The following is a 24,087-nucleotide window of genomic DNA, read 5'->3' on the forward strand; positions in this document are numbered from 1 at the left end:
AAAACTGGTTTGATTCGGTTTTCAATTTTATATTTCCACTGACTGACTGATTGTTTTCCCGAATATAAACAAAACAAAAAAAAAAATTCCTTATGAACATCAGATTTTGTTGTTGGTTATTTCAATTTTTTGCAGAGATACGAGTATTAATTGCTTACATAAATTGCAGAAAAAATATCAATTTAATAATTGTGAAGGCGAAAAGTCAGACTAATGTCAATCAGGTGATTGTGTCCTGAAAAATTGTATACATATCGAGTAATATACGAATCGTGACTGATTGATATACAATAAATAATACATTTGTGATGTGACGGCGCACTAGACACGCTTGCTATTGTTTAACAAGTATCTCTTAACACTTTACTGATATTTCTCCTTTGAAAGTGACAATTTTTTTCACTCACTACCGATTTACGTAATACTTGGAAGCATCCGAGTATTACGTAAATCGTGCCTTGGGTGCCGGAGACCTAATTTTAGTCCTCTTTCCCTTCCCACCCTTTTCTTATAAGGAAAGGATGGGAAGGGGAGGTGGATTTGATGGAGGAGGAGATGCATAGGAAGGTTAAATATTCTCTTTTTGTGCGTCTCCTCCTTTGTCGATTGAGGGTAGGCAACGCATCTGCAATTGCGAATGTTTATGGGCAGCTTCGTCATTTCGGCGAATTCATGTGGCCGCTTGCTCGTTTGCTACCTTGTTATATAAAAAAAAAGTCACACGAGCACCAGAACTGAGAAGAAACCGAGATAATAGAAGAGAGAATAGAAACTACATATACTGCAAGATAACCATAGGGTTCCTTTACTGAATTATACAATTTTTTTGTGGTCCATTAAGGTAATTATTAGCCAATGGAACTGGGCACTGCGATATTTTTAGAGGCGACTGCAAACTGCGTACAGTATGTGACTAACTCTAACATCATCTGTTCACCGGCCGACAGTTTGAAGTTTTTGGAACCTACAGCTTGCAACAGTTCGTGCGTGGCGGCCATTATTCAGCCTTGATATACAAAATTGTACGAACGCTAAGATACAGTGTAACCACGGGGCCACGTGTAATTATAATATATTCAAGATTTAATTAATAAATCAATGTAAATTCTATAGTCTTAGAAACCGTTTGTAACCAATAAATTGAACTGTATTTATGAAAAAAACATGCTGTATAAGGGATTTTCTTTAGGTGCATGGCACAACTTGCTTGCTGTTCCTCTTACGCATGAGAGATTTCTAAAGAAATTACTACACTAATGATTAATTATTAAGTTTTTAATTAAAACAGTGAACGTGTTAATTGATTTACTAATTTATTAAGAGTAATATTACTTATATTTAATGAAGGATAGATATTCAATATACCTATAATAATTATTCGTAAAATTAAAAGTAAAAAAGTCACGACGACCTGCGACCAATTCGCGCCGGCCAGTTGGCCGCGAACCGCCACGCGCATGCGTCGTTCGCTATTTTACGTCACAAGTCCTTTGCGCGCCGAATAAATCGTAATTTTTTTTAATACGTGAAGTGTCAAGTGTGGTGAAAAGTAATTCTAGTGGAATTGAGGTACCGATCAGGATTAAAAGGTAGACAAATTATTAATTTACTTTAAAATTAATTGTAAATATATTTAATTTTAACGTACAATAATATTTCAAGATTAGAACATTTTTTCATCAAATAATTTTTCATTATTTATTAAGTTCCGCTTAATTTAACTCACAAAATCTTATAAAAACTATTAACATGCAAACTTTAAAACAATATTTTCTATATATGCTTCTTACTAAATAGTTGATCAGAGGAATTACGAAATTAAGTTTAACATTATAAAATTTTCCTACAGGTTTTTGTCCGTTTTAAGTGATATTGTGCTCTGATAAAATCAAGGTTTACCTCCGATCACTTTTAGCCCTTGAAGTACCTACATTCTTAATCTATGGATTAAAAACTTAAATAACATTCTGCATATTTTTTAATTATTGGCTCCTTTAATACAGGGAAACCTAGTATAGGAGCCAAGGTTATAATGAAACAGATTTGTAAAATGTACAATAAAGATTTATTATTATTATTATATATACACGAAAAGCAGTAATTCTACTACTTTTATATACTTTCTATGGTTTGAATGTATCTTAGTTAAGTAATAATTACCGAGAAAATAAACATAATATTTTTTAATACTAATGATGACGATATCAGATGAAATTAAATAGTAAATTAAACATTTATCAATATAGTTACGTAAATCTAAAATCAAGGTAAATATTCGATCCAATATTTTCAGCATAACCCAAACAATATCGTGTGAGTGGTTTAAATAAAAAAATGTTGATATAAAAACACTTGTTTCAATAAAATTTAATTATTTACTCAAAACATATGTTATGATTGGTTATGTAAATGTATTGGTCAGATGAAATATTTACATAACTCCATATCTTTATATATTACCTACTAAAATGTCTACTAAATGTTTTATGTAAAAAAAGTCCCTTCTTTAGTGTGAATTTCCACTGCCACTGCCAAAATACGTGCACATTTTACTTATTTTTTATCACAGTTTTTAAAGTGAATTTGTTGATAACAATATATTTTTGCATAGATATGTATATCATGTATACACACATACATATATATATAGATGCGGAGCACATAAGTGCGGCGCAAAAAAACGCCTCCGGAGGCCTTTTACTAGGGTATTTTGTGCCACGCACACTTATGAATTTTTACGTTGACTCTAAATTAAACGTTAAAATTGTATGAAATCCTCCATCTATCTTACTTGCGAATTATAAATGCGAATGTGTAAATGGTTGGATGTATGTTTGGTAGAATGTATCTCCAGAACGGCAGCATGAAACTCGCTGTTTGGTATAGATGTAGAACACAGTCTGGAACCTGAAATGATATGTGTACGGCCTGAAATGTGTACGGTTCCTGTGAGATACGTTTGATTTACATGCTTACTCGATAACTCTGCAACGGGTCAACACATCTTATTGAAATTTAGCACTTTTTACCCTTTTTATTTAATTCTGCGCAGACAAAGTCGCAGGCAAAAGCTAGTAGGTTATAAATCTATATTTTTTTTTATCCCTCATGTACTACTAGTAATGTAGTTTAAGAGTTTTTTTTGAGTATTTCACCAGTGGAAGTCCACGGTATTCTCTGATTTAAGTTACGACGATTTATTCAACATACATATAAAGGAAGGAAAAATAAGTATGGAAGTTTCATTCGAAAAACTCTTTATCCTTACTTAGTTTCTCATTTATTGCATTATTTGGATTTTGTTTTTAACGTCGCTACGAAAACAATTGAAATCCACTTTAATGAAATCTGATAATGCTTACTATCAGTTAGATTAATATTTGAAAACAATATCTACAATTACGTAAGCTTTAAGATCATCGCCTTACAAATGTTACGTCTCATAATCTTAGGATTTTCAACAGAAATAATAGTTTCCACTACCGAAACACTTGTATAAAACATAGTCATACCGCTCATTCTCTTCGAAAAGAACACGAGAACATCATCATCATCATCTCTTTGACCTTGTCCCACTTACGTAGGGTCGGTGCATCAGGTCGGTTTCCGTCCTCCGAGTTTCAGAGATCCTTACTGATTTTAGTTTTTGCAGCCGGCCGCCTGCCTGTCGCTAAGATGAGAACAGAGTAATATATTTTTAACAGGTAATACCTAAGATTAGACTTAGAAAGTTTCAAAATTAATTTCATAACTCTTGTTATTCAAACAGCCGAATTTGAAATAGAAACTTTGTCACTTTTAATATCTGTTTTGAATGTCGATAACATTTGAAGTGAGAGGTTTTATAAGTTATATTAATTTACAAGGACGTTAGATATATAAATTACCGTCTACGTAATATATGTATGTACTTCATACTTATCAGTACTTTATAAAATTATACATTACATAATTATTGATACTATTTTTAAGGTAATTAATAACAAACATACGGACAAATTGTCACAACTTTTTGAACTATTAAAAATATATTATCACCTTTCTTACTAAATTCTTTTGTGCGGTCATTAAGAGGATGTTATATAATACTAGCCTTTACCCGCGACTCCGTCCGCGCGGAAAAAAAAAATAGAAAACGGGGTAAAAAATTATCCTACGTTCGTTTCCTGGTTCTAAGCTACCTGCCCACCAATTTTCAGCTAAATCAGTTCGACCGATCTTGAGTTATAAATAGTGTAACTAACACGACTTTCTTTTATATATATAGATAATAGGCTGAGTTATCCCTTCCATGTTATGAAACTATTCAGGTGGATGCAAAGGAGCCAACTGAAAACCAGCAGGGACTGTTTAGGCCGCCTCTGCATACGCTGTGTTGGCCCCTTTTACGACATTTCTCTATAAATTATTTTCATAAATATGTGTTGAGATTTTTTTTCTCTTGCGACAGTGAAAACTCTTCGTTGTAAAATAAAGATTAACGTACACTTATGATGGTGATTATAAAAACGTTGATTGGCATGATTTAACATCGCATTGTCATGTGCACGAGGCGATCATTTGCTTGTATTATACAAGACACACACATTAGGTTCGCAAGGTCCTGGTGTCTATTATCCATGCAAGTATTAAAATCAACCATAACTAAGTAACATAGTATATAGGTTTTGGTTGTATATAATGTATCAAAACTGTAATGAAAAACATGATGTGTGTAGCTTGCATTAGTTACTTGCATTAATTCAAGTTCATTCGAGACTACAATCTGGTCTCATAACTTACAATGCAATAATAGATAGTATACAACTACGTATTTATGTTTTATGGATTGCACTAAAATGTATAATCAACTAGCTTTTACCCGCGACTCCGTCCGCGCGGAATAAAAAAATAGAAAACGGGGTAAAAATTATCCTATGTCCGTTTCCTGGTTCTAAGCTATCTGCCTACCAATTTTCAGTCAAATCGATTCAGCCGTTCTTGAGTTATAAATAGTGTAAATAACACGACTTTCTTTTATATATAGATTAAAAAATAAAAATTCAGACTAGTCACAAGTGTCAATAACTGGAAATAAGAATCAATCATCTTGATCGTTTATAAAGCATGTTTTAGTTCAAAAGACTAACGAAGTCAGCAAAATATTCGTACATGGTTCGTAAACCATGACCTTAACTATTGTCTACAATGTCCGGTTCTCAAATTGATACCACCAAAAAAAAAAAACATTCAAAAAAACTATATTCTAGTGTCATGACCACATGTTTTTAATGATTTTGACCTTCACAACTTCAGTAATGTGATCAATTGCTGTTGGTTGCAGTAGAAAATTTAAATTATAGTAAACGATTGATTTGGTACAAGATAAACAAGATCTCGTATTCCCGAACGTGCCAAATCAAATCTTTTTTTTATATTGAAACATTTAGCGCTTGACCACGATCCCACCCGATGAAGTGATGTGGTCTAAAGATGGTACGCTCTAGCTTTGCAAATGCCTATTCACTCTGCTCTTGAAGGCTCCCACGTCGTACTTGGATAGAAAAACTGACGCTGGCACCTTATTCCAATCCTTTGCAGTACGCACAAGGAACGATGATCTACTAGACTCTAGTTTTACTTCACATTTACTGATATTCTCCAAAACCGTTGCAGCGTTTAAATACAGTCTAACTAGACTGTATTGAAAATACTTAATCTAACTATTGTATAAATAGCTTACTATTCGGCACTAAACAAGCTATATAGCCTTACTAATATTATAAATGCGAATGTTTGGATGGATGGTTGTTTGTTTGAAGGTATCTCCGGTATTTGGCACAAATGTAGAACATAGTCTGGAAGAACACATAGGCACTTATTAATTTTTTTTAATTCCGCGCGGACGGAGTCGCGTGCTAGAGTTACACCATAAAAAAACAACAACCAAATAATATATGCTGATTATAAAAAAAAAGTTACATATGTTATTGTTACTGTCATCCGACATCATGACTTGTAAATTAACACGCTCACCATTTTGTGTCTACATATAAAGCGTGACAAATATAAAAAAACTAGCTATCGCCCGCGACTCCGTGCGCGCAGAATAAAAAAAAAACTTAATTAGTAGCTTATGCGTTCTTCCAGACTACTTCCAGTTCTTTCATCGATATCCATGCAGCCGTTCTGGAGATACCTTGTAACAAACATGCATTCATCCATCCATACATCTAAACATTCGTATTTATAATATTAGTAAGACGTAGACGAAAATTACATTTAGCAACGTATGTAATTATTTTTGTACAATTTATAAATAAATAGTGCAACATCAACAAAGATAATTGGGGTTAATTCATATCCAAGTTGTTAAAACTGAAATTAAATTAAAATGTACTTATCATTGACTGATCGTGGGTTTTTGAGACCAAAATCCCTTTATAAAACATATCGTGATACCTCTCTGCAAAACAGAGATAACAATGTATTTTGGTCTAGGAAACCTACAATGAATAGCCTAGGATAGGCCTCCCTAAGCTAGTGTTCTTGAACATCTATCACTTCACGACCCCTTACTACAAGGACGAAGACGACAAGTTTTTTTTGTGCCCGTGAAATTTCAATATCACCGATAGGTACACTTCTAATCACCATTATTGCTTCGTGGACGATAAATATCTTCGCTGCTCCGCGACCTTTTATTGCGTCGCAATCACACACTATAAAGCCAGATTTCTCTGCGAAGTACGACAACTGAGGCAGATAACATTAAGTTCATGACATGAAAATGAACCTGAACGTTGTCGATCCGCGGGGAAAATGTAAGATATTTGTCATCAAAACCCGCTCCGCCGTAGTGTATAAATGACCGCAACGGGTTCTTGTGAAAGTTGTTATGTTAATAATACACGAATCCTTTGAGTAAGTTGACACAATCTATATATATAAAATAAAGTGGTGTTAGTTACACTATTTATAACTCAAGATCGGTCGAACTGATTTAGCTGAAAATTGATGGGGAGGTAGCTTAGAACTAGGAGACGGACATAGGAACTTTTTTATCTTGTGTGCATTTTTTTTATTCCGCGCGGACGGAGTCGCGGGTAAAAGCTAGTTAGCAATATTAGCGGACTCTTAAAAGGAAAACGAGCTTACTTACAAAATCATCTATTAATCGCATTTTTTTTTTTCATTAAAATATTTTATTATCTGTCACACTCATGTCGTTTGGTATAAGTTTCTTAACTTAAATATACTTAAGAACCTTCTTAAGTTTCATTGGCAGGAACTGTTCTACTTGATGAGTATGTCAGAAAACATAAACGCGACGATTCAGAAATCTTTTCAAAAGCTTCCTAATTCTAACTACTTATAAAACTTTTTAAATATAGAATTCCAAAATTCACTTTAATAAAAATAACGCTTACCTTCTGTAAAACAAAATGATGTAACTATAATGATTAATTAACATTGTTAAATTGACTAAAATAACATTATATAAAATTAATAGAGCTAATGGAAAATTTCAATAACACAACACAAAAGACTCAATCATTTAATCGGGAAAAGTAGGTTGCGTTAAACGATTTGAGAACAACATTAGTTAGGTAGTTTACAAAACAGTGGCGAAGCAGTCGGAGGAAAAACGTTACGACCTCGCCGCGTCGCCTTGGAGACTTTATCTATGATTATAAAGTGTTCAGACCACTTGATTGCCACAAGAACAACTTATAATTCTAAATATTATACTTCGTTAGCACGTCAACAATGTATGACAACTTTATCATACGATTAACATGCTTAAATCGAGTCGAAAATAGGTGATGAATTACCTTTTTTATACCAGGGGAAATGCAGTTACGCACCCCTGCGCCGGGCCATATGTAATAGGGAGTGTGGGACTCGCCTAAAGTCGTTCGGCCACTAAAACCCCTCGGGCCCTCCACGGCGCCTTGCGGCTGGGTCACGGGAACACTTGCGCAATCTTCCGCGACCCAGCTGGCGTTGTCCGCTCAGACAAACTCTCTTCTTGTGGGGACAGGGAGTCCCCCACAAACACACGTCTTAAGGCGCACCCAATACCAGGGTGCGCCTAGCACCCGAAGGTGATGGATTACCTAATCTAACCTATATAGGGTTTGGAAAAGTAGCTACTTGTAGTTCAAAAAAAAAACTGACCTATAGGGTAACATAGAGTTAAGAATCCTAGGGTAACTTCAGTGGTATAACCCATCGTATTATCACTTGTTTTCAGCTGATTCGAGAAGATATGATAATTATCAGCTACTTGATTTAGTCAACTTGTAATGTACAATATTGACATCAATTTCTTAAAAAAAAGTCAATGACCGGAGAGTGCTTACAATACAAGGCAATGCTTCTTTTGATGACGACAAAAAATTGACAACCGGATTTAATAATTGTAATTCGAAATATGAAAAAGTTTAACAATCATTAAATAAGAAATATTCATAAGAACCTGTTATCTATATCGTAGTTTTTTTTACAGCTGTATATAATATACACTCGTTAACCTTCTGCGTGAATACATTGAATTGAGACACTCAAAACATCGTAGATAAATTGTGTACTAATTTATGTATTAATATTTTTAACCTTCCTTACAAAGTTAGGAAGTGTGGTGTGGACCTGAATCATTTATAAAATGGCCGTTGCTGTTGCCAGCTTCAATTTACTTAGTTGCATTTTACGAGAATGTTGCCTTCGACGAAATTGTCTTCTTTCTCCCACCATTTTCTGAAATAGCAAGGAATAAAGGAATATTTAACCAGAGAAAGGATAGAATCTTTTTCTGTTATCCACTCCTCTGTCTATCAACGATAGGCTTCGCATTTGCAACTTATTTTCATCCTCCAGATGTCTAAGGGCAGCGGTCTTTTATCATCAGGTGACCAGCTAATTTGTATGTCATCGTATTTCATCATCATCAGCTCACTATCCGACCCCACCAAGGAGCTCGGACCTCACCCTAAGTTAGGGGTGACTAGGCCATAGTCAACCACGCTGGCCAAGTGTGGGTTGACTTCACACTTATTATTACATTTCTTCTCAGATATGTGCAGGTTGTATCACCATGTTTTCCTCTACCGTAAGAACGTCGCATATACGTACATATGTAAATCGAAAAACACATTGGTACATGGCGGGATTCGAACCCAGGACCTGAAGATTGCAAGTCAAGTGCTTAACCCCTGAGCCACCGACTTATTTAGTTAAAAATAATTGAGCATAATTATTAAGGTATCCTTGCAAGATAACTGTTATTTACAGTCTTTGTAGAAGGAATTGACATTGAAGTAACACCAGTGTCGTAGACGTATTATGAAATGTGACAAATTACGAAACGACGAGGTATCTTTTCCTTTATACTTCAAATGACATATAATCCTTTACTAGAATCGATTATCTATTGTTTAATATGATTTTTAATTATTCATATCCAAACCGAAAAGTGGAAATTTCCATAACAATGGATAATAAATTAGTTGAGTAATTTTAAAATAACAATAGTTTTGAAGCAGATCTCTTAATGATGTAACTGTTTAAAAGGTATTTTTATTTCCAATTAAATTTTAGTTTTTAATTTACCAAGATGCAAGTTGAAATTTATGCATACATTTAGATATTTTCTTAAATGCAAAATATTATATATTGTTAGTGACATAATTGTGATTTGGGTGGAATGTTGAAAATTGTTTCAACATTACTTGCAACCGGCAAATTTTAAATTGTTTACGTTTTCATACGGGCTGATTTAATTTTAAAGGTTATTGACCTGAAAGACTTAACAACATTCACAGAACGAACAGATGACATTCACAGAACTTAAAACTAAACAAAAAACCTATTCATTACATAAATTATATGATTTTAATCTGTGGACATTGTATTTCTCACAACAAGTAAGCTCTAAATTCGTACAAGCCTTTAATTAAAAAATAATTTTATTTGAATTATAAGAGATTTTTTCACAAGTAAATCGATTGAATGATTATTTATAATAAAAACTTCGTTTAACGAATTTTTTTCAATATTGCATAAAGTTTCTTTACTAAAAAAATGTTTCGCTTTTGACAATAATCGAATCATTTTTTCGGAGGGGGGATCTTCAAAAGATAGCCTGCCTTCTGAAGGAAAGATAGAGTTATGTAAGACTTGACTCATTAAAACGTCCTCAGTCTCCATCCTCAAATGTAACTGGTGATAGTCCCGGGATCTTCAAATGAATGCACTCGGACTAACAATAAGAATAAAATAAACACTTTTAGATGATTCTATTAAACTATAGCAAGATTTGCAATCAGTGGACTGTCATTGTTGTGATGTAATTACGTATCAGTGTGAACGTTGTCGCAATCAAATCCAATCACCTGACCCAGATGTACAGAATTTGGTGAAAGTTGAAAAATGTGTGCGTCTTACAACTTCCTTTAGTGACCTGGATACGAAGATCTTTGTATCAATATATATTTGTGACTTTCTAATGTATGTATGGATAAAAGGCAAAAAAGTAACTAATCATGAATTGTTTAATTACCATCACAGCCATATTAACCGTAGAATTTTACTAAAGTTAAGAATTAACTTAAGTTACCTGTTGTCGTCCCGTTTAATGTCTTTGACGTAACAGAAAACAATGAGTCAAGGCGGTAGAATTCTACGTAAGAAGACCAGATGTATAAGTAGGCCTTTACCCTAAGAACTGAAATACACAGACTGCGTCAAACAGTAAGCACAAGCAATTGGCCACGATGTACAGACTTTTAAACGACTGCATACGTCCGGCTAATGTTTCTTCCTCCTTCGACCAAACAGTTTAAGCTGTCGTGTCGATACTTAGAACATAAAGTTGTTTTTTCACATGAATATAAAAGAATATCTTAAAAAATAAATTTAATCGCAGTTTCTTTGTGTAACAAAACACTCTAGTTAATACATTTATTAATTTCGTAATCAGAAACTGTATATAGAAGTTACACATATCCTGCGGTAAATCCATTCTAAATATACCTGTAAAACCGAAGAGGATGCACTAGAGGTGTTATAATAAGATGTACCAGTACAATGCCACAGTATAGAAAAATAAACAGCTCCACCATCTCAACATCCTAAGTTTTAACCTTTTACATAAATTGTTATTGTTATCGATATTACCATTTCCTTTTCATTATTATGTGCAAATTAAAAGTCTGTTATGCGTATACTAACTTATTTTATACAATCAAGATATATAATATAAGATATTAGAATATTATTAAAATGTTCCGCCACTGCCTTTAGATTAGATGTTATCAAACCATAAATATAACATAGGATCATTGCCACGAAAAAAAAACATATAGGAATACATTATAAATATTTAAAATTTTATTTTAATAGTGACACTGGAATAAAGGATAAAGTCAATAAATTTTTTCGCAATAGTTTTTTATGAAAAAATATTTTAATCGTAACAAAGCAACAATTGAGGATCTGCACTTTCCTAAATTAATCTAAACTTAATAAGTAAATTAACTTTCGTAAATTTTAGGAAGTTGTCTAACTGAGTTTTATATGCTGTGGTCATAGATGGCGACTTGCAGCGTTTATGACAGCTCCAATTGTCCAAGTGAACTGAACAATTGTGCAATCGCTGCAATCAATTCATATCCGCATACATACAACATAAATGTACATATATTTATTAATACTACTATATAATTAACTATATCTTTATACATTTTAATTAAATACGCTTAAGAATGTCATGCTTAAGAATGTTGGTACAAACGAGTGGTAGAAAAATTTAGAAGCGAAATATAACTATGGTATGAGCATGTTTTGAAGAGAAATGACTGTATGAAAGGTGACATAATTAAGAAGAGATGAAGACTGAAATGTTGAATGATCGATCTGGATGTTGCGATCCCACGTAGAATGAGATCAGGACTGGCAGATCATTCGCTTGCCAATAAAGTGCAAACATTGCGGTGAAAACAGGTTTGAAAATAAAGTATAAAACTACGTCAGATTGCTATTTTAGATTGGAAGACATTATCTTAAGTAAAATATCAGATAAAAGTTACCACTTAGACTTAGATACTAGATACGCAGATATTGAAATGCTACAAGATAACTTGAAGTGGCGGAGTAAAACTATAAGCTTTAATAGCGAAGTTTATAAAATCGTTCTGTTTATTGAGGGCAGAGGAATCGACATTTCGTACCGGTTTTAGCAACATGTTTTTATTGATAAAACAACATTTTAGGCAGCGTTTCACATTAATAGTGATGTGAAGAGCAGTTATCGATACCAATGAATGTATAAGTTTTATTTTTAAACACTTTAACTTTTGGTAAGGTCGAATGATATGCTTCAAAGGTTAAGAGTTGCCCTCACATCTTCTCACTTGTGTAACAAAATATGTACATCAAAACGTGACGCTTTCTTGAAATTAAGCTCTTGAGCACAAAAAAAAAAAATTGCGTGTGTGAATTTGGGAGGAGGGTCATTAATAGATGGATACAGTCGACTATAGATACCATTTTACTCAGATTAAATTTATTTAAAAGTTCATCCTAAAACCTGTCATGGATGGTGGCCATTTAATATCTTTGGAAAGGTTAACTCGTTCTTCTATGATTGACATAAAAATTAATCAACATTACATAATAGTTACATCACTATGAAAACATGTTATACACAAATTACAAGAGCACAACCAAATTCATTATCATAATGATCCAAGACTTGTAATGCGATAAACTCTCGTACTTTGCTAATTAACGTTTCTTGGATTTGAAAGGCACTTCTGAGCGACATTAAATACGTAATTGGTACTTTTAATAAATTCTTTGTAATCACAAGTGTGATTGCTAAATAAATATTGTTTTTGTCGGCTTTTGAGAGGTTATAGTTTAAAGGTTCTGGTTTCGTTATAAAGTTTGTTTTGGTTTAGTTTTATTTATATAATGAAGTGTGTTTCTTTGCATCCAGCTCCAATTATTTATCAAACTTTATGATTATTTTGATTTCTTTTAAATTTAATAGCGATGTTTTTTTATTTGGATGTTTATTTATGTTTTGGTCAATTAATTTTAAGACGTAACTAATAGTCACACGTATGTATCTCTAGGACAGCTCAACGGATCTCGCTAAACTTTTTGTCATATGTAGAACAAAGACTAAAAGAACACAACGGCTACATTTTTTTCTTTTAAATGCCGCACGGAGTCGCGGGCGACAACTAGTAGTTGTATAAAACTTAAATTTTGTTAGTAAAATATAAAAACGTTATATTGATGGCATAGTGTCATTAGGTTTTCAACTAGCATTTGATAATATTAGTCATACGTACTTTCACTGCGCAAGCGCGGTTAGAATATTGATCAGAGCCTTATTTGACATCGACTGTCATTCACATCCGGTGATATTTGACAGTCGCAATATACTGACACACCAAACATGACCTTACTAGACATAGTTTGTGAGTTTTTATACTTGAAAATGGCGACATAAATGGCGATAAAGTAGATTTTTGGAATATGCATTCAAGCTTCTCAATATCCTTAGCACAATATTAAACGGAACGAACCCAAAGTCGGAGCCTTTGTTACATCATGTTTATTTTCATCCTAAAACTTTATAACAAACAGGACATTCACCCAACTGGTCACACCCGTACATAACAATGTGATCAAAGAAATTTTCTACATTAAATTTTATGCAGTTGTATTAAAACTTTCTTTATCTTACTACTTACTAATATAATAAATGCGAATGTTTAGATGGATGGCTGGATGGATGGATATTTGTTTTAAAGTATCTCCGAATCTTGATGAAATTTGGCACAGATACAGAAATTAGTCCGGAAGAACACATAGTTTTTTTTTTAATTCCGGGCATACGGAGTCGCGGGCGACAGCTAGTATATATATAGATAAGAACTAGCCAGTTTTTTTTGAGACAGTCTCGTGACAGTGGGTAGGGCATCAATAATTTACCTGTTGCAAATAATTTGCTTAGAGAAAAATTGATTTTTTTATGCGACTGATTTAGGCGAAGAAAAATAAACTTTTTCGCGTTATGTTTTTACGTACATGTGTCGATTTCATTGTCACCGGAGGGTCTATTACGAATATTTTCGATATGCGTTTTCGTAACGTCATCGAGAACATATGTCAAATTTTGTATGAGATTTGTCGTGCTTTACGCCTGATACGCTTCACAAATCTAAAAGAAATTTTGTCCATGACGTAATGAATACTGTCAAGCAAGTTTTCCTGCTATGCCGTCTGTAGCCTGAACGACTGAACCAATATTGTCGTGTAAAATGCTATTCGAGTAGATTTTTTTCCCTTAGTGACGCAGGTTCAATCAGTCTGGGTTTTTTGATTTTTCAATTAATAGCGTTTGAATGCCGAAATAAAATTTAGTAATTGTAACATTATGACTGCCAAAAACTAAAATTTTTAGAATTTAACCGCAATTAATAAAGGGAACAAAACCTATAGCTTATTGTGTTTTTAACAGACTACATAATTCCCACAAATGTTTTGCAATATGCTTGATCATTGACAATATTATCAATATTATGAGAGCCTCGAATACGGCTTAAAAGGAAAACTTTTATCACTGGGTTGAGGTTAACAAGGTATGACCTAACTGTTTTTTATAAGGTTTGCCCATAAACATCTTTACACAAACTGAATTGATTGTTAACCTTTTATTTAGTAAATTTATTAATGTTATTTTGTGAACTTGTAATATCTGTATATGTCAACGACTATACAGGGTGTTGTTCAGTGATTTTAAATGATTTTAAAGTTATTTCAATTATTGTGAAGGAAAGAAACTATCGGTTATTACAACTAAACACTTCGACGTCGTTATAACAGATTTCCACTGTATTTATTCATTTAATACCGAAACAAGGAAGGTAAAGCCAGTTACATACCGAAGGGCATGGAAAGGGAAATTACCCAATCGAAACGAAGGTTTAAAACGTAACCGCCTTGTTTAATATTCCATATTGTATTCTATAAAGGTCAATACTAATTCTTATATTAAACTAAATTTATTATTAATATACAAAACACGTCTTATGATCCGTTACGTATAAAAACAAATTACGAGTACATTAAACCCAACAAAGACGTTCATTACCGCTGTTTGTTATTGTCAAAAGACAGACAACTGTATAGAAATGTATTAGTATATTGTAAGATATTTGATGCAAAAGTATTTTAAAAGAATTAAACTAACAGCGAAATAATTAATTTAACTCTACTTCATAATAATCCTCGCTGTAGTATAAACTCAAACCGAACGTAAATAAACAAAAATGTCAGACGTTCCGCAATGACGGATGGAAAGAGACTGCCTCGAGCAGCAGCGCACGCTTCCTTATAAAACCTTTTGTGAGACTACCCTCAACAGTCCTAACAATATCTATTTTTTAAAGAGAATAAGAGTAAAAGACATTATGGCTGTAACAGATAATGCAAGCATAGACATAGATATTAAGGTAGACTAGCAACAGTGTTACAAGACAATGAAAGTACATCTTTATCAGACATAGTGACAAGAGATGCATTTTTTTCCACATCTGTTATCAGGTCACAAACAAACTTAATAAATCCTATCAAACAATGACATGTTAATTGTACCAATCAGAAGTACTCACTGCCTTATTGCATTCACTTTTATTTCTGATTGAAATGTAAAATTATATTTTGCTACACTTAGGTTTGGAACACACTGTATATGTGAAGTTTTAATACCGGTATAACGTAACAGTTTGGACTTTGACAGGTTATATAGAGAGTACTAAAGGTAATTGTATGCGATATAAGCAAAGCTGACTGCTTATATCGCATGCAGACTGAGCCAGATCATATTGAAAAGTTCAAACTTTCTTTACTTAATCTAACCTGATAATTATCATTAAGATCTATAGGACTATGTTTTTCAACTGCCAAAACAACTGTACACTAAGTAAATATTATGATATATTTTTTTCCCTTTGAAAACCAGAGATACCTAGATTTTTTTATAAAGATCTTTTGACAGTGGAAACCTCCGAAAGGTGAGCCACAAACGCTACAAAGTTACAATGCAATACTAAGCGATACAATGCGAATACGTCATATCGCGGAGTGATATTTTCGAAGTATGTCAAATCGGCTTGTCACATTTTCTGGTCAAGTAGGATGACAGGTCTAATGGAAATTAGAATTTAAGAAAACACTACAGGTATTCATTAACAAATTACGTTTCTCACGAACAATGGTAAACATTTTCTATTGTTTTCTTTCAAACGAATGTCATAAGATAACGTTTATTATGACCGTTCGTTGTTTAATTTAAAAATGTAAAGCAACGATTATTCTCACAGCAAATAAACCTAAACCCCACAAGAAAAGATATTTCCACATTCGAATTCATACATGAAATATGTTTTTCAGATTTAAGTTTATTCATGGAAAAGGATATACTAACAGTTTTTATAAGATGGCGATCAAACCATCTGATATCGCTACTCGCTACTGTAACTTAGAAGTTTGCAGATGCGTCGCGTTCCATTCATGAACACAGAGGAGAGGATGTTGTTCCTCTGCTCGTCATTAGAAAAGGATGGACAGCGTTAGAGACTATTCGCTTGAGATATTTTCCTTTTGTTTTCTTTAGAAAAAAGGACTTGTTGAAAAGGTTACTGTGGTAGTGTAGTTATGAACAGTGTGACCCCACCTTTATACGTGAATGCGACAATCAGCGTCTATAGAGGAATTATGCAGGTTGTAAAGATTAGAGAGACAAGCAAACAGAGGCGAAGTGACGAGACACTTTAAAATTAACGTTGTCACTGTTTGGTACACAGTCACGCAGTGATTTTGTGTTTTTCATTTGATTAATTCTTGCTTATTTTTTTGTTGTTTTTTGTTTATTGTCTTCCTAACTTTTTCCGGTAAGTGTGTAAATTACTTTAAAGAATTAATTGCTTAATTGATGCCGTGACCTAGGAAAATTTGTACGTGTATTATACTTCTTCGTACACAATGCAACGTGAATATTCGAAGCTAATATTGCATCCTTGCGTCTCGAGTATCGCGTTGTGCGCATTCAGTCGACGCGAGTCGTCAATTCAGTCATTACAGACATAGCGAATACATGTATGGATTTGCTTAGTTATCTTTTGAAAATCGTAGCGACTTTAATCATGAAAATTTTGACAAACGGGTAGCGAGCGACTGACTTTTTTTTTACGAAAAAACAAAATGATAACGACGCGAGCCTGGGTACAAAGCTATATGCTATTGTTTTTGCGTAAATCGGTAAGCGACTAAAATAGCTGAGCTTCAAATATTTACGTTGCCTAGTGTACGAAAGGCCTAAGTAGCGTTTATGATGAACAAAAATTCACGCGCACCATGATTTTATTTTAAGTCAGATGATGACTGGTTTTGGTTTTTTTTTTCGAAATAATGTGTTATTGTTCTTCTGTCTCGTATTTTTGTAGCTATTCGAAATAAAACAAATTCTGTCATATAACGATCTTTACAAAATATTGGAACTAATATAATATATTTGAATATTCGTTTAAAATATTCTAAACATCTAGTCTATAATCAAACAAGGCAGTCAAAATGTGTTCTGTATTGAACGAACCATTATTGTAGGAAGTAATAAAACAGGTTCCAACTCCGGTTGTATTGTAATTTAACACAAACATATCGTGAATACCGTCCATTTAAAATTTGCCTAGACAAACTGCTGAAAGTCGAAACCAATCGGCAATGAAATCGCAACATGAATGACGAAATTTTCCGAAACAATAGAACACATCACTTTATGAATTCGTTTGATATGTAATTTCTCGTCTTTACAATTTTCCTAGACGTTTTACAAACGGGCGATATTCACGATCTATCGACAACATATCGATATGGCAAGTTCATTATCGATTGCGAGGCCGTGACAAGAAATCTCGATAATACTAAAGATCTCATTATAAAATAATCTCGTTTTCTTTTGTTGACTTTTCATATTTAATGGATTCATTTTTTATAGTCTCAATATTAATGTAGTAACAAAATCGCTTTACAATAAAAGGAATAGTTTTTAATCAAACTTGGAAGTAAACCAACAATAAAATTTTGCTGAAAACTCACTTATTTTACAAGTACTACGCCATTTGTCAAAGTTATATGTTTTGGACACGAGTTAATTTGTAATTCCTATATACATATTTTGTTCGCACATTTTTCTATCTAAGCGAAATTGCGTCTATAAAAATCATAGTAATGTCATCCAAACATATATAATCCGACTCATAAAGTGATTTAGGCAAAATTTTTACTCGTAAATATTGTAAAAAGATTCGTGATAAATGTAAAATCTCAAGAAATGAAAGTCGAGATAACAGTATTGTAGGCAAGTTTGACTCAAGAAAGAATACTGCGATTTATGAAATTTAATACTTGTTATATGTCAGGGCTCTTTATTAAACTTTAAACGTGTATTAAAGTCAGTGTTCACTTATAACCTAACACAATCATTTGCTTCGTGAAAATGAGTTCTTAGACCCCAACCACCGTGTTTAAAACCTATTAAATTGTAAAAATAATATACATAATATTTTATAATTTTAATATTTTAACCACAAATATCTTTAACGTTACAAAATTTAATCGGAAAAAATCTTATCGCGTATAAATTTCCATAAGTAATTTCCGAGAAATTGACAATCTAACACATTGCCAAGAAAATGGCTACTGAATATGTTTGTAACCATTCTATATTATATCTTAGATGTATTTTTATAAGATTCCAGATAAACCATTTGATCAAATGACTCATAACATAAACTTTAAAACTTAGTATGTGTTTTCATTCATATAATTAACCTTCTAACGATATAAAGGAATGCTAAAATTTCCAAATGCTAGAACTTCTTTACTAATTCAATTATAGAGACGTAGGAAAATTAATACAACTATGTATAGACTGCTACCTTCAACGTTAACCTATGTATAAACGCACAAAAATAGAGGAAGAGCAAAAGAGAAATAGCGAGACAGAGAAGGAGTCAAAATGCTTTCAGCACTCTAACAACCGTCTATCTTACAGATGGGCTGCGCGAGGATATTTGCGGCACTTCGCCGCTGTAAGAAATTAGAAGACGATAGCACTACCCAGCTGTCAAGATGCCTCGGTCTAATCGACCTGACCGCACTGGGCGTGGGCAGCACCTTGGGATTAGGTGTGTACGTACTGGCGGGAGCAGTGGCCAAGACTGTCGCAGGACCAGCTGTGACACTCAGCTTTTTAGTCGCAGCGATAGCTTCTGCATTTGCTGGTAAGTTTTCCAACTTAAGTTAAATAACTATAACCTATTAAATAATAGGTTGTAATAAATTGTCTATCCATTGTATTAAGAACGCAAAGAAGCAAGTATCTTTTTTAAACTTACTTCGGTCTTAAAATCCTATTAACAATCCAACATTAAGATTAACTATTTAGAAACTGAGTCAAACTAGCTGACATGAAACTGAGATCATAAACATTTGCAGGTCTATGCTACGCAGAGTTTGCTGCAAGAGTTCCCAAAGCTGGTTCCGCTTACGTCTACAGCTATGTCAGTGTGGGTGAATTCGTTGCTTTTACCATCGGCTGGAATCTTATACTGGAATACGTCATTGGCACAGCAAGCGTGGCCAAAGGGATGGCCAACTACGTCGACAGTCTGTGTAACAACACCTTGGCCAATACTATGACTTCCATCGCTCCAATCAATATCTCATTCCTTGCTGATTATCCGGATTTCTTTGCATTCGCTTTGGTGCTTTTGATTACTAGTAAGTATTTATTATAGGAAGTTTTTAAATCACTTAATATCGCAAGATCTAGTCTTGCGATATTAAGTAATTTAAAAACTTTAGAAGAAGAAAACATGGAAGTTCAAAGTTCAATCTGTTTTCAAGTTCATTATTGTCACAATTTCTTTTATGCAAAGAATTCGCCTAATTACAATATTTATCTCTGTTTCAGTTCTTCTCGCGGTTGGAGTGAGTGAGTCTACAAAAATAAATAACGTCTTCACAGCTCTTAACATGATCACTGTAATTGTCGTCGTCATTGCCGGGGCGATGAAAAGTAAGTATCTAATATCGTAATTAATTTCTTCTCAATTCCACGCCATGTTTGCTAAGAACCGATCGCACACAATTTAGTAAATTGTAAAAAAGAGTAAGAGTCAAGTTTCTATTCTCTGAATAAAATGTTAAAAAACCTCACTTAGGTGATCCGGCAAATTGGAGGATCAACATTGAAGATATTCCGGAAGACCAACGCGCTTCAGCCGGCGCGGGTGGGTTCATGCCGTGGGGAGTTGCTGGTGTGATGGCGGGCGCTGCTAAATGTTTCTTCGGTTTCGTCGGCTTCGACTGTGTGGCTACCACGGGAGAGGAGGCCAAGAATCCCAAGAGAGATATTCCGCTCTCCATCGTGTTGTCTCTAGTCATCATATTTGCGTCATACTTTAGCATTGCCACTGTTCTCACCATGATGTGGCCTTATTACCTTCAGGTAAGGATCTCTAACTGCTGTTGGTAGCACATTGCTGTATTCTAGATTTCGCAATTTTCAATAGTGATTGTTATATTCATTTTTTAAAATATACGAATGTGTTCAATTCGCAGCATTTCTAAACAGGTTTTTCTTTTCATATATTTTTTGGCTTTTTTCATCTGAAATCTACTTCTCTTACTGCTTTACTCAGAGACATGTTATTGTTATCGACATTGATTAAATGTTTATTAAATAAATTGTAAAAAAAAAACGATTACATAGATAATTTGTATATCAGGACGCAGACGCACCGTTCCCGTACGTGTTCATACAAGTGGGCATGCCTGTAGTGCGGTGGTTGGTTACGGGAGGTGCTGTGTGCGCGCTCTGCACCAGTCTGCTCGGCGCCATGTTCCCCTTGCCACGCGTCCTCTACGCCATGGCCAGCGACGGTGTGCTCTTCAGACCCCTCGCTGTCATCAATGCCAAAACTAAGACCCCAATGCTTGCTACTATACTCAGCGGACTGTTATCTGGTAAGTACTACTTATAGGTCTAGTACCTATTTAGAAAATAAATATACTAACTACATTTTTGTAAGTTTATCAGGAAACATAGAATCTGTATAAGCGAGGGTTCAAAGGGCTGCGATATTTTCTAAAAGTTACTAAAAGTTTCTCTTTTATTTGAATTTCTCGCTTCTTCTCCCGTTTCTTCTTTTGTTTAAAAGGGGGTTGTCGGTATTTGTGAATATATACTTCGGATAGTTTTAAGTAAATCTATCTATATATATAAAAGAAAGTCGTGTTAGTTACACTATTTATAACTCAAGAACGGCTGAATCGATTTGACTGAAAATTGGTGGGCAGGTAGCTTAGAACCAGGAAACGGACATAGGATAATTTTTACCCCGTTTTCTATTTTTTTTTATTCCGCGCGGACGGAGTCGCGGGTAAAAGCTAGTTTTAAATAAATCAATCAGCATCTGAAATTCGTAGTTTTATTACGTGTTCCATTGTTGACACGGACAATGACTCGCTTTCAGAGGTTTCTCACTTATCCCGGTTAATTTAAAATTGTCTATTTTACTATATTTTCTTACTACGTTCGTGAATATTGCTACGACAAAAGTCTTCAATTAAGTTTTACAAGTCGTGGCAACTAATATTAAAACTATTGCATTATTGAATTATATATAAACTGCATGTTCCAGCAATAATGGCAGCAATCTTCAACCTCAACCAGCTAATTGATATGATGTCAATCGGCACCCTGCTAGCATACACCATTGTAGCGACCAGCGTACTAATTCTCAGGTATATTTTATTGATTTTCAACATTTTTAAAAATAAGCACAAGTAATTTAACTATAAGAAGTTGTTTTGTTATTAACAGTTTCAGGATTTTTTTACTCGGCAAGTGATTTGGTACATTGGAAACAAGGTTTTCTGCCCGGCGCTGAAGATTCAAGCGCCGGGTTCTTCGTCCGATTGCGTAGATCTACTCCATGAGACTGTTATATCTTTGCAGTTTTTAGTTTGACCTGTAAGCAATTAAAACTTTCATAATTTGAAACATGTAAATTACATCTTACAGATACGAGGAGCACGAAGATTTGCAGCTTAAAAACGGCAAACCCGTGCCGGATACCGCGTACACAGTGGTGCGGCAGATCTTCAACCTGCTGGGTCTGAAGCACCCCACTGAACTGTCAGCTAACATCGCCAAGTGGAGCATTGGTATACTAGGTACGACTGCTATTGATACTTGATTTTTGGTTTCATATTTATTGCTTGACTGTCACGATTTGAGGGCGAGGCAGTACCAACCATAAGCAATACTCAATGTTTTTTTACAGTGGAAGTTGACTGTAGTCTATGCGATTTGACTGATTTTGTAAACTGCAGTGTCATTTGATTTATAGTTTTTGTATATTGTATAATATATTGATTCGATTATTTGTTTAATGCTTGGTTTCTGAGACCAAAATCGGTATATAAAACATATCGTCATACGTTTTATACAGGGAATCTCGGCTCCGAAACCAACGATAAGTCACTTTCTATTTACCGATACTAGATAGTATATACTTTTTAAGAATAGCTATCTAGCTATTCTTAAAAAGTTACTATTTTTGGACAATTATTAAAAATATAGTTATTTATCTCCAGGCGTGGCGGCGCTGGGCACTTGCGCGGTGATGCGTTGGGAAGTGTCAAGCGCGGAGCTGCAAGTGGCGCTGTTCGCTGCGGGCGCGGGCGTACTGCTCGCAATACTGCTCATACTGTACAGACAGCCCAGGAATGACGTCAAACATCTCACCTTCACTGTCAGTACTGACATGACAGACATTACAAACACAACTATAGATTTTTGTTCCCTTCTACCAAACACTCAAGTTATAGTGTTACTCTTCTCTATAAATGCATAGGTCGTTACTTAGAAATGAAAACTTTGCTTCTTTCCGACTTAAACGCATCCTTTGATGTTACTGATAGTTAATTCTGTCCATATTAATAGTTCGTAGTCTCACAACCTACAATTAGGCACAAAACACTACGGCTTATAGCCTGTCCATTTATGTCAATAATTACACACTAGCGACATCCACTGAAGTTTAAACAGAGTGTATAAAATAGTAAATATATACTATTCAGGTGCCTCTAGTGCCGCTGGTGCCGTACCTAAGTGTGTGCATGAACCTCTACCTGATGATGCAGCTCGACTACCAGACTTGGGTCCGGTTCATCATATGGCTCGCCGTCGGTATGTAACGTCAAATAACAAAAAATGTATTAAAACTACAATATATCTGCAATGGATTAAACTTTAAAATAGGGATGCCATAAAACAATTTTTAAGGGTTGTCATTTTATAACCTATTTACGAATATCAAGGACGAAGTAAACCTATGTTACATTTCCTGATGGTTACTGTCTTCGCCAAAAATCATGTTTTGCTCTATTATACTACGATTTAATAACGTTACGTTAACGTAATGTTCTAACGGTCAACAGCGATTTCGTCGGCACCGAAAAAAAGAAGCCTTTAATAATGCTCGTATCCCTTTCTGTCAAAATCGGTCCATCCATTCAGATTATCCGAAACAATCGCGGACTTGCGGACATATAGACAGAAAAATTTTAAAATTTAGTATCTCGTTATTGGCTACCCAAATACATCATGTGTACGAAATATATATTTTTTGTTATATTACATACAGACACTCTAATTTTATTAATATGTATTTATCAATGAGAAGAAAAGAAGAGAGAAGAGATCGGAGAAAGTGGAGACTTTTGCTGTCGGAGGCCAAAGCCCACTTTGAGTCACTGCGGCACCCTAGTTAGTTAGTTTGTATTTAACAATGGTTTTCTTACAGGTTATCTAATCTACTTTATCTACGGCATCAGAAACAGCTCATTAAGATTAGAATCTAAGAAGTTGAAGAACGGCTTAGAAGAGAAACACGTGGTAACTAAATTTTAATTTCTACCATAGACAATGTGAGTTTCCACTGCAAATAATTATTGAAA

At 34.1% G+C, this 24,087-nt stretch overlaps 1 protein-coding gene across 1 annotated transcript; it reads left to right on the forward strand.

Moving 5' to 3' along the window:
* The first annotated feature begins 1,446 nt into the window (after positions 1-1,446).
* LOC106719837 (cationic amino acid transporter 2) lies at positions 1,447-24,087 on the forward strand. Its single transcript, XM_045680555.1, has 11 exons — positions 1,447-1,589; positions 19,112-19,340; positions 19,555-19,839; positions 20,033-20,137; positions 20,283-20,569; positions 20,850-21,087; positions 21,765-21,867; positions 22,148-22,299; positions 22,723-22,880; positions 23,209-23,317; positions 23,934-24,087. Exons 2-11 carry the CDS (start codon positions 19,112-19,114, stop codon positions 24,038-24,040), a joined length of 1,773 nt encoding a protein of 590 aa, XP_045536511.1. The 5' UTR covers positions 1,447-1,589; the 3' UTR covers positions 24,041-24,087.

This window comes from Papilio machaon, chromosome 13, assembly GCF_912999745.1.
Source record: "Papilio machaon chromosome 13, ilPapMach1.1, whole genome shotgun sequence".
NCBI classification, from domain to species: domain Eukaryota; kingdom Metazoa; phylum Arthropoda; class Insecta; order Lepidoptera; family Papilionidae; genus Papilio; species Papilio machaon.

Excerpts from the sequence above, each read along its gene's own strand:
- LOC106719837 (XM_045680555.1), top strand. The coding sequence starts at position 19,112 with ATGGGCTGCGCGAGGATATTTGCGGCACTTCGCCGCTGTAAGAAATTA. Across the intron at positions 20,570-20,849 it reads TGTGGCCTTATTACCTTCAG|GACGCAGACGCACCGTTCCC; the intron begins GTAAGGATCTCT and ends TTTGTATATCAG. Across the intron at positions 21,868-22,147 it reads ACCAGCGTACTAATTCTCAG|ATACGAGGAGCACGAAGATT; the intron begins GTATATTTTATT and ends TACATCTTACAG.